The sequence below is a fragment of the Pleurodeles waltl genome, chromosome 4_1, assembly GCF_031143425.1.
Source record: "Pleurodeles waltl isolate 20211129_DDA chromosome 4_1, aPleWal1.hap1.20221129, whole genome shotgun sequence".
NCBI classification, from domain to species: Eukaryota; Metazoa; Chordata; class Amphibia; order Caudata; family Salamandridae; genus Pleurodeles; species Pleurodeles waltl.
The window spans coordinates 598,650,570-598,662,656 of NC_090442.1; the positions used below are offsets into that span (position 1 = coordinate 598,650,570).

At 46.3% G+C, this 12,087-nt stretch overlaps 1 protein-coding gene across 2 annotated transcripts in view; it reads right to left on the reverse strand.

Annotated features, from left to right (window-relative positions):
* NT5DC3 (5'-nucleotidase domain containing 3) overlaps nt 1–12,087 on the reverse strand; it is a 390,067-nt gene that overhangs the window by 101,806 nt on the left and 276,174 nt on the right. For both annotated transcript variants that reach the window (XM_069228992.1, XM_069228993.1), the window contains exon 10: nt 1,627–1,708. In XM_069228992.1, coding sequence (XP_069085093.1) covers nt 1,627–1,708 — 82 coding nt within the window. The remainder of the gene's footprint in view (nt 1–1,626; nt 1,709–12,087) is intronic.

Consider the following 12,087-nt stretch of genomic DNA (forward strand, 5'->3'; position numbering starts at 1 on the left):
ACCCTAGAAAAATAACCTTGGCCATCTGTATTTGGTGCATATATATTTATCATACACACTTCTGAGCTGTCCAATACACTCCTACACAGCAGCTATGGAGTCCCTGTGTTGATGAGGTACTAAAGGAGCTATCCAAGTCAACACCTCCTCGCGTATGCTGAGTATGGTGCAGAGAAAAGACAACCCCATTCACTTCCGTCACACTTTGCTCTTATTCTTTACTGCCAGATGGGTTTCTTGCAAAAATGCTATATACATTGCTTATCTTCTGAGAACTGTCACTAAATCCTTAAGCAATAAACTGTCTCCCTCTCTACAGCTTTGGAATGAGCTTTTATTTTTTTATTTTTCATGTAATATCGAGTAATCTAAGCAGTAGGTACACCATCTCAGCCAAATCACTGGGCCCAAAGAACAATTAGAAGGGCATACAGACTCTCTCAGTACACACCAAAAAGAAAACACTTGGCTTTAACCTACTCCTGGCAGATAATCAAGCAGATTCCACCTGCAAGAAACTAGCCCATGAGCCATACATAAAACCATGCAACTTTATGTGATCTCGCTGAAGCTGAACATAAAACGCTAAGGTCAAGTGCCTTTGGGACCCAAGGTCAACACTACAGACACCACTGTAATAAAAGTAGTATCTTGGTCTCCTTTTTCATGGAGGTACACTTCTAACCAATTTCCACTTTCAAGCTGTTGATGAGGGATATTAGTAAGTTACAACCTCACTTTCATATAATCAGCTTACATCATTGTCTGCAAGCCAGGTTTTTGCTACCTTTCTGGCAGAACAGAGTCAGTTTCGGTCAATGTTTTAAATCACAGACACGTGGACTTAGAATGTGTGGCTATCTTAGGGCCAGATGTAGCAAGGTCAGAATTTGCGACTCGCAATTTCAGAATCGCAAATCCTGAGGCAGAACGGTGTCTCAGACACCGTCTGCGACTCACTATGGGTTCGCAAAGACCCACCTCATAAATATTAATGAGGTGGGTCGCATTTTGCGACCCCATAGCGAGTCCCTGCACTCACAGGGATGGTGGCCTGCTTAAGTCAGCAGACCTCCATGTCTGTGACTGCTTTTTCAATAAAGCAGTTTTTTAAATTTATTTTGCAGCCCGTTTTCCTTAAAGAAAAACGAGTTGCAAAATAAAAAAAATAACGAAACCATTTGGTTTCGTTTTTTCAGTGTAGGCAGTGGTCCATTGGACCATTGCCTGCTCTGAAAAAACCTTTTTGGCAACATTCACAAAGGGGAAGGGGTCCCACTTTGATCAACTCCTGATAGGGACCCTAATTCCCTATGTCAAACTCTAAATTAGCCCTTAACACCCAGAAATGGAATTCATAAGAAAATCAAAGTTATGTCTATGTTGTGGCTTCTAGTGACTCCCAGTCAGTAAGATCGATACATTTTTGATCAAATTATTGATGACAGAAAACTAGGTTAAGAATGCAATAGTTATTGAAATCTGAAAAAAAAGGCCTTGAGAACACATCACGACAAATATGAAAGGGACAAATTTATAAATGCTTTTGTAATACTGAAAACCAAGGCACTCAACTTTGAAGAGAAACAAGCAAAATTAGGTCCAAAAAATAAAATAAACACCCACCTGCTTGTATATCTGACCTTTGTCTAGCCTGTGAATTTTATCCCACAGCAAAACACCTTTTTCAGTCACCTTCCGGAAAGGCCTAAAAGTGTAAAGACAGACAAATAAAATCAGTAGCACATACCAATGTTACAGACCACATGAAAGTACAGTAGGCAGAGAATACCACCTGTTTATGCTTTGGTCAGGAACTTGTAAGTAAAGTTAATGTTATACTTCAGTTATTCACAACTAAAGCATACACACCTTAAGAGTTGATTGTTTTAAACACCTACTACTAAGCCACTATGGATGCTATGAATGACGACATTAAAACATCGACAGCTTTTTTTTAAAGTGATGCCTACTTGGCTGAATCTGTCATTCAGACATCAAGAACATAGTAAAGGACCCAGAACTGTCTTATTGTTTTCACTTCTCGACTGTCTCTCTTTACTGGCATATGTCTATAAACCTCAATGATGAATTCCACAATTATCTAAAGTTTACCAAAAGTATGTTTCACACAGCAAGTGGGGTGCACTTTAGCCCTACTCTCTCCACTTCCAAGAGTGGTGAAAGACAGACAGCTTGTATTTGGCTCACTATTTATTTCTCTTCATGGGATGGCAAGTATAAAAACAACACATTCTGGATTTCATTTTACTGCAACAGTGTTAGACCTGACAGCCTTAGGGTGACCACCCCCCAAATATTTGCCTGCCTCACTCTGCTTTTCAGACCCTGTTTTTGCTGGTTTTAGGAGACTGCACACTTTACGACTGCTGACCAGTGCTATAGTGCATGTGCTCTCTCCCCTAAACATGATAGCATTGGTTCCTACCCAACTGGGATATTTAACATACCTGTAAGTCCCTAGTAAAGTGCACTACCTGTACCCAGGGCCTGTAAATTAAATGCTACTAGTGGGCCTGCAGCATTAATTGTGTCACCCACATAAGTAGCCCCTTAACCATGTCACAGGCCTGCCTTGCAAGGCCTGCGTGCGCAGTTTCACTGCCACTTCGACTTGGCATTTAAAACTACCTTCCAAGCCTTAAACTCCCCTTTTTCTACATATAATTCAATCCTAAGATAGGCCTTAGGTAACCAAAAGGGCAAGGTGCTTTGTAAGTAAAAGGCAGGACGTGTACTTATGTGTTTTGCAGTCACATCTGCATTCCTCTGCATGCCGAATGCATCTCCCTGGGCAGGAAGGGTGGAGGTTCTCTCTCTTACAGTTCAAAGGCCGGTGGCCTGCCTTCACACAAGGGACTGATAACCCCCCACAATGATCCTGGCAGACAGGACTGGGCTGAAAGGGGAACTTGTGCACTTCCAAACCACTCTTACGTTTCACCCACTTCAAAGGCATTTTGGGGTATATAAACTCCTCAGACCCCACCAAATCATATACTTCTGGATCTACACCTGAACTCTGTCAGAGGAACTGCCTGACTGCCTAAAGGACTTATCTGGACTGATTTGCTGAGAAGGAATGCTTCCCTGCTGCCTGCTGGCTTCTGACTTTGCTGGAAGGACTTTGCCTTCCCCAAAAGGGCTCAAGATTGAGCTTGCCTCCTGTTCTGAAGTCTCAGGGCCAACAAAGACCACCTACTAGCTTCTAGCTAGTTTTCTGACTTCAGCAACTCCAGGACCGGCTTCAGCGACTCAAGCACGGATGTCACTTCCGGATGCCACTCCGCTAACTGCTTCGACTCTGTGGTCCTCGCAACCCGCAATGACCGCGCCCTGCAAGTCTGATGTGAACACAAGTCTGATGTCACTGCGATGCCAATGATGTCCCACAGTGTGATTGTGACACTGTGAATTCAACACATCAGGTCTTGACTGAATGGATCAATCAAACACGCCGGGTCACAAGGAACCAACGCCTCACCACTGACGCCACACCAGCTCCCCCTGCAACCGGATGGAACCAATGCCTCACCTCCCCAGACACCACAAGGGACTGACTTCTCACCAGCTCCAGCAAGGCATCACCTCCACGACTCTGTGCAATGCCTTTGTTTCTCCGTTTTCAAAGATACTGCGCCTGGAGGTCCGGGAGACTCTGTTTAAGGGGCTTGTGCCATGGGATTATTAGGAACTACTCCGTTAATGAAGACCTGCTAGGCCCAGTTGGAGCTATTGTGTTTCTAAGCACTTTAGTGGGATTTAATCTTTACAAATTCATAACTTTGGTTGTGTACATTGGATTTTGATTGTTTTACCTTAATTTATTCAGATAAATATTAGTTATTTTTCAAAACCAGTGTGGAATATTTTTGTGGTGTTTTCAATGAGTTACTGTATGAGATATTGCACAAATACTTTAAACATTGTCTTCTAAGTTAAGCCTGCCTGCTCTGTGCCAAGCTACTAGAGGGTGAGCACAGGATAACTTGGATTGGGTTGTGACTTACCCTGACTAGGATTGTGGTCACTACTTGGACAAGGGCATATACCTCTGCCAACTAGAGACCCAATTTCTAACAAACAGTCGTTATGGATAAAGGATTTTTGCTCTGTCCAATCATTTGAGAGCCTATTTCCACCACGCATTTCGATTATTGTTGTCCTTTCCACTTTCTGTGCAACTTCTCAAACAGAAAGTTGCTAAACCACACCCACATGTCTAAGACCTACCATGTGTGCAGATTTGCACTCCAGGAAACATTTTGGTAATCCAAATTATAACTATGTGGGGCTATTTCTCATGTGTTATTTACATGATACACAACTGTATATTGGGGAGCAAACTCAAAGGTGTACAAATGCACTTCAAAAACAATTGTCCACTAATAAAACATTTTCCCTCTGGACATATTTTTCACTTGCACCCTCACCAATTTTGGGACATTGTTGGACCTGGTCCTTCTGCAGGTTGATCCCCAGAATTCTTTCCCTTTCCCTCCACTTTTTGCTGATTTTTTTTTCTTTTAGCTTTAGGACTCTGGGCACTTTACCAGTGCTAAAGTGCATGTGCACTCTGCTTAAAACACGACAAAGTTGTCTTATCCAGAATTGGCATATTTAATTTATTTGTAAGTCTCTAGTAAAGTGCACTACCTGTGCCCATGGCCTGTAAGTTAAATGCTAATGATGGACCTGCAGCACTGATTATGCCATCCACTCCAGTAGCCCTTTAAACATTGCTCAGGCCTGCCCCATTGCAGTCTGCGTGTGCAGTTTTAAACTGCCACATCGACCTGGCAAGTTAACCCTCTTGCAAGGTCAAAACTTTCCTTTTTAAAGCATATAAGTCACCTCTAAGGTAGGCCCTGGACAGCCCCAAAGACAGGCTGCAGTGTATTTAAAAAGTTGGATATGTACTTGTATGTTTTACTTGTCCAGGTAATGAAAAACTCTTCAATTCATTTTACACTACTGCAAGGCCTATCTCACCCATAGGTTAACACAGGGATTGCCTTATTACAATTTATAAGTGTAATTTCCAATTGGGACCAGACATATATTTCAAATGTGTCTCTGGACTAACAATTTAAAATCACAACTCATGGTAAAGATTTTTTTTTTTTATATTTTAAATTGTAAGTCTGAAAATGCCACTTTTACAAAGGTGGCATTTTCTTACTTTACCCATTCTGTGCTGCTGCCTGTCTCTGAATACACGTCTGGGTGGGTGACAGCTGGGCTCTTTTGCATTCTCTCTAGATAGCCACCCACAAAGGGAGCACGGGTGTGCCTAATGGGACATCCACATCCTGATGTGCCATTAACATCTTGATGGGCCATTTTGGGCAGGATGGGAGGGAAAAGAAGGGAAAACCTGACACCAGAGCAGATTGGGTCCTGAGCCTTCACAAAGGGCTGCGTAACCCAAGTTGTGTCTGGAGAAAGGGAAGGAAAGGGAGGGACTCTCTGCACTTTTAAAGGCCTCTCTTTGAAGTCTCCACCACTTCAAAGGCACAAATGGGTATAAGTACTGGACCCCAAACCCCACCAAGTAAGTACACTTCTGGAACTGAACAGCATTTTTCCAGGAAGAAGGACTGCTGTGCTGCCAGGAGGGACTGCACTCTGCTCACCTGCATTGCTGTGCTGGCCTGCTGCCTCTTACCTGGGAGTGAGAACAACTGGACATTTCTCTTTACATCCTCTGCAGAACTAATTGACTCCAAGGGCTTGCCTCCTGTTCAGGAAGTCTCAGGGCCATAAATATTTCCCTTCAACTCTACTTCAGCTGCTGAACTCTGCCACTGTGAGCCCTCCCCTGCCAAGAGGTGACAATTCAGTCCTGGGCCTTGAAAAAGGACTTTCCAGCTGCTTTTCACCCAAAAAATGACATATTGAGGCCGTTGCGCTGCTGAGAATTAACGCAGTGCCCTTCGACACCAAAGCAGTGCCCACCTGACGAACATGTGGGATCAGACTGCGAGGTTCGACAATGACACAGTGCCAATCCAAGGAAATCGCTGCACAGCTCTATGATGATGCGTCGCCTGCATCGAAAGGGATTTGACACAGACGCACGACCCAACTGCGAGGCTGGATAACGGCACACCTACCTGACTGCACAGATCACATCAAGTCTTCAACGTCGCCTCTTGCTCCATCCATGGTACTGTTTCAGCGGACCGTGCCTGGGTTCTGTAGCTGGCCTGTGGTCCCTACTTGGACAGGGTGCACAATTTTGCCAACTAGAGACCCCATTTCTAACAGGCATTCTGTTACACTTTCAGCTCACAAAATGGATTTACTACTGGCCTGGTCAAGTGTAAACCTCTGACCATTACCAGGGTGAAAATTGGTCAGAAAATGTTTGGTGAAAACACACATACTTTTTTTTTGTTGGTAGGCATGTGGAGAATATGAAATTTGCCCAGAATCACAGGATGTTGAGCTGACGCTCAGACTCGAATCTGGTTCCCCAGCTCCAAAGACGTCAAGTCTGGCCATTACGCAATATCCTCTTAGCTGTACACTGTAACCAGGGTAACCCCGCTCTGCTCTATTACACATACTCTTCACTCTTCAAGCAAGATTTACCCACAAAAAAAGTTACCATTGGCAGGCTTACAAGTTCCAAGGTCACCTTTTCTCAATATCTTGCGCTGCTAAATCAAACTACTTGTATGTGGAAGTCTGACCAGCACTTGCAAATTATTCTGTGAATCAGACAGTGTTTTCTCTTTGTTTCACACTTCTTTGGGTGAAACATTCAGCAGGTTCCTGTCTATGGCTATTCCCGGTGTGCTAGCATGTTCAGCTCTCTGCCACTTTCCCTCTTTTCTTATCCTGGTATTGTATAATTAGTCCAGATTTCGTTGTGGAAGAAGGCATAGCTAGGGCATTCCAGTGTTACTTAGGTTGACTGTTTAGTCATTAATGAGACACAGCTTTCCTTTTTTCTTTCAGTTCAAATTCCAGTTTAGATTTACCTAGTTTATAAGATCGAGTGTTGAAGCTATCCCTATTGATACGCCAGATTGTATTTTTGCACAACCATTCTTCTTTTATTACATGTGCCTTCCTTATTAGCCATGTATGACAAGCCATTGATTTAGTATGTGCTACCAAAATATTTTCGCGAGCAGTACCCCAGCGTGCAAGTAGGTGGCATAAATCCGCTATGCGTCCATCGTCCTCGCCAGACAATGATGTCCTATATAGGCACCACCCAGAAGCACTGATGTCAGTTTCTTTTCATGACTTTCCACACCAGAAGCGCAAAGCCATGAAGAACACCGACCACTGGTTTGTCAAAACTAGGGCTCTGAAAAGGGTCATCCCTGTCACTAGAGAGCAGTTCGCAGAGTGGGGAGGATGGGTGGGTTAGTATGGAATCTGTAGCTAGATACATTCTCTACCAGATAAGGTGTTATTGAAGGTAAGTAACTTGTCTATCTCATAGACTTCTAGTTGCACATTTCTTACATGTGAATAAATATCCACGCAATTCCATCCCTGGAGAAGGATCTGTGAACCAATTTCAAATAAGAAAGTCCTGCAGGACCGAACAGACAAAGTGCCCATCCCTACAGACCTGAATGTCCAGACAGTAATGTTAGGTAAACCTGTGTAGAGATGCCCGCGTTGCTGCCTGGTAGATGTTCAGGGCAGGAACTGTAAGTGCGAATACAGCAGTCACAGCTTTAGCTCTGGTGGAATGAGCAAGCAAACTCAAGCAGTTGCTTTTTGGCCAGTGTGTAGCAGATCTTAATGCACAGCATGACTTAACAACAGATGGTTCGCTTCTGGACTGTCCAACCTTACTTCGCACCCACATACCCCACAAAGAATTGGTCATCCACCCGAAACTCACAGGTATGATCAAGGTAGAACGCCAAGGCTCTTTTTGGGTTCAGGCAGTGGAGTCTCTCATTTTCCTTAAAAGGATGTGGGTGTGCTTAAAAATTAGGCAGAGTGATAGATTGGCCCACATGAAAAGGTGTGACCAGTTTTGGCAGAAAAGAGGCCCTTCTGGGAAGCACCACTTTTTTAGGAAATAGAGAGAGGTAGGGCACTTAGATGATGAGGCCTGCAGATCACTCACTCTGCGGGCAGATGTAATTGCCACAAGGAAGGCAGTTTTCAATGTGAGAAAAATTAAGATTCCACTAGGGCATAATGAACGGAGAGGGAGGGAACATACAAGTAAGACCTTTGAGGAACCTATGTTCCATAGGAAACTTAAACAAGGATGGTTGATCAGGCAACCTGAAGAAAGCAGAAATGGCAGATAAATAGCACTGAGGAGTGCCCAAGGCAGAGCCCTGTTGGGCAAGGGAAAGAATGTAAAGTAAAACCTCAGAGAGAGGGGCAGAAAAGGGTTCAACAGATTTTTCTGCACACCATGCCACAAATTTCTTCCCATGGCAGGCATTTACTTTCTTGGTCAAGAGAACGCCTGGCTGCCAAGATGACATTACAGACTTCGGGGGGAAGGTCAAAAGCTGTCACCTGCTGCTGCTCAATCTGCATGCAAGGTGGCACAGTGGACAGGTTCGGTGAAGAACCCTCCCCTGCTGCTGCTACAGAAGATCGGAGGATGGATGGGCCTGCTCAGCATCTTGGGATACCAGATTCTCTGTGCCCACTCTGGGGACACAAAGATAACTTGGGCACAGTTGTTCCTGATCTTCATGAGAACTCTGGGCAGGAATGGTATGGGCGGAGAGGCATACAGGAGAACTGAGTTTGAGATGAAGAGTCTCAGAGTGAGAGCCGCCTTGGAAACTCCAGCACGCAAAACTGCTGACATCACGTGCTCTTGGTAAAGGCGAACAGATCTAACCAAGGTTCTACCCACTGCTGAAAGAGACCTTGCGCCACCTCCGGCTGGAGATGTCATTTGTGATTCACTAGGCATCTTCAGCTGAGTTTGTCCACTTTGGTGTTCAGAGAGCCCTTCAGATGTTGAACCACCAGGGTTATGCCCTGCTGTTCTAGCCATGTCCAGAGACGCAGAGCCTCTTGTCAAGGGGTTCATGACCCCACTGCACCTATTTGTTGCAGTACCACATGGAATAGGTGTTGTCCATTAACACCTGTACTCGCCTTCCCATGATGGATAACAGAAAGGCTTTCAGTGCCAGTCTGATCACCGCCGGATCCAGCGGATTGATGTGGAGTCCGGATTCTGCCAGAGACCAGAGCTCTCAGATCTCCACCTCTCCCAGATGGCTGCTCCATCCCAAGAGTGACACATTGGGGAAGTGAGAGGGATCTGCCTCTGACCCAATCGCAGTTCGTTAGCCATGACTGCAGATCCTTTGCAGCTCCCTTTGAGATCTGGAGAGATTCCCCTGATGCTTCGCCCACTCAGGTCCCACTGCAGAGCCTGCAAGTGCCATTTAGAATGTGTCCCCAAAAGGATGAAGGAGCCCATGAGTCCCAATAGCCTGAGAGTCAATCTCACCGAAATCCAGGATTGGATGCTGAACCATCGGTATCATAGTGAGAATATCCTGGACTCACTGCTCAGAAGGACAGGCCCAAAACTGTACTGTGTCCAGAACAGCTCCGATAAAAGGAAGCATCTGAGCAGGGTGGGGGGTTATGGTGTGACTTTGGCATGTTAGAACCACAGCAAATGCATGAAGTTCACCGTAGTCTACAGGTGGGAGATGACAGCCTAGGGCGAGCTCTCCTTCAACAGTCAAGTCGTCAAGATAGGGGAATACTTTAACCCCAGATAAACTGCAAACACCACCATCACCTTGGTGAACATCCAAGGGGTCGCTGGTAAGGCCAAAGGGAAGCACGATGAACTTAATGTGCTTGTGACCTACCGTGAACCACAGGTAACGTCTGTGGGCAGGCAGGAAGGGGAATCTGGAAATAAGCATCCTGCTGACATCCAGTCCCCAGGGCAGACAAGACCTGAGCAAGTGTGAGCATTTTAAACTTCTCTTAAGGAAGAGATTGAGGGCTCAGAGGTCTAAACTAGGGCAAAAACTCTTGTTCTTGTTTTGGGAGCCAGAAAGCAGGGGGAATAACCACAGCCTACTTCTGGCACCCTTTCTATGGCTCCAATGGTCAAGACAGCCAAGACTTCCTCGAGGAGAAGGGACAGATGATCCTTCGCCAACAGATCGTGAGACGGTGGCATGGATGGATGGGTAGTCTCGAAAAGAAGGGAGTAGCCCCTTCGAATGATCTGCAAAACTCACTTGTCTGACGTTATGGACTGCCAGAGGGGCAGGTGATGGTGAATCCTGCCACCAACTGGTGGTACAGAGGCAGACTAGCAGGCTTTAGAAGCTGCTGCAAAAGGGGAGCATCAGAATGAACAGACCGCCCACCACCTGATCTACCAGTTCAGAAGATACTGCACCCTTGTCCACGCAGCGGCTGGGCAGTATGCGCTGCACGGTGGCTGGGCAGGAACTGACATAGATGGAGGCTCCTTCCGTAGCCACGAACAGAGCAAAAGGCACATTGAGGGGCACAGGGCGCTGCTGCGAGGCCCAAGCACCTGACTGTAGCCCGAGAGTCCTTAAAGCACTCAAGCAACAAATCTGCCTTGTCTCCAAAGAGACAGGTGCCATGGAAGGGCATGCTCACAGGGGAAGCTTGTACATCCCCTGAGAAGTCTGACATTCTCAGCCACGCATGGCACCTAGGGCAACAGTTGTGGCAACCACTCTGCCTAGCAAGTCTGCCGCAACAAATTGCAAACTTTGCTGTGTCTCTCCCATCGGTAACAGCCTCAGAGTACATGTGGCAGCAGTTGCTCAACCATGTCCCACAGAGTTTGGGAATAATGGCCCAAAAGGCATGTGATGTTCATGGACCACAATGCCAGGCTGGCAAAAGAAAACATCTTCTTCCCAAATTAGTCCTGCCTCTTGGATTCTCTATCCAGGGGGGTAGGGAAGTAGGGAAAGAGCCTTGGGAAGTTGAGGCTTGGACCACCAAGCTCTCAGGGATAGGGTGTTGCATGAGGAAACTTGAGTACCCAGGAGTGGGGTGATGGCAGCGGGTATCATCCTATTCACAGGAGCCCCTGTGCTTGGACCAGGTACCCAAAAGGTAATCCGTAAGTGCATCATTAAACAGGAGTTTGGGTTCGGATGTGGAAACTCACGGTTGTAGCATTTCTGTCAAGATGTTAGTCTTGACTGCCACCAAGATGGCTGAAGGTCTAAGACCTCAGGCACCCTCTGCACCACCCTAGCATAGGAAGCTCCATCCTCCATAGTCACGGTAAGGGGAGAAAGCATACCAGAATCTGGAGAAGTGTCCAGCCACTCACCTCACCCAGATACTCATGCCAGTCCCTTTCTTCCTCATAAGGGGTCCAGCAACCCCTCTCAGTTCTCCCCAAGGCCTAGCCCAAGGGAAAAGGGCCCAGGATCCAATCTAGAAGGCAAAGCTCCTGGAGGAGTCAGGGATGACAATGGGGATGGTGCCATCGTGGGTACAGGGAGCATTGACATCAGGGCCGGCACCACGGAAGGTCGAGGTGGTACAACTGGCGCCAGTCCAGTTCCAGAACTAGATCCCTGGGTGTCCTTCCAACCCTACGGGGCCTGACGGGGCACAGACAGGGTCAGACTACCCAAAAACAAGGTGCATGGCATCATAAAATTCTTTTAATTGGGCCTGGGTCGCTCCGGCTTCTGGAAAGTCAGGGAGGCGCAGTCTTGGCCCAGATGCAGGTTCTGAAGAACAAGGCCTAGAATGAGTATGTTGTGTTGGCCAATGGATGAGGAGAAGACCACTTCAACTTCTTACTTGCCTTGATTTACCCAATCGCACGGAGGACTTAGAGTGGGATGATGATGATTTCAGACTGTTCGACCGATCCAGGGACCTTTCACGTGACCAAGACCTCGATCTGAGTGGAGTTGTGTGTTGGGTCACCATCAGCTTCAGGGGCTGCTCCCTCAAAGGCTTCGGATGCATGGCCTGGCACTTGGAGCATGACTTTGGGTTGTGGTTGCACTCCAAATACCATAAACAGACGAGGTGCAGGTCCGTCACCAACATTGGCCGATGACAGGCTTGTAG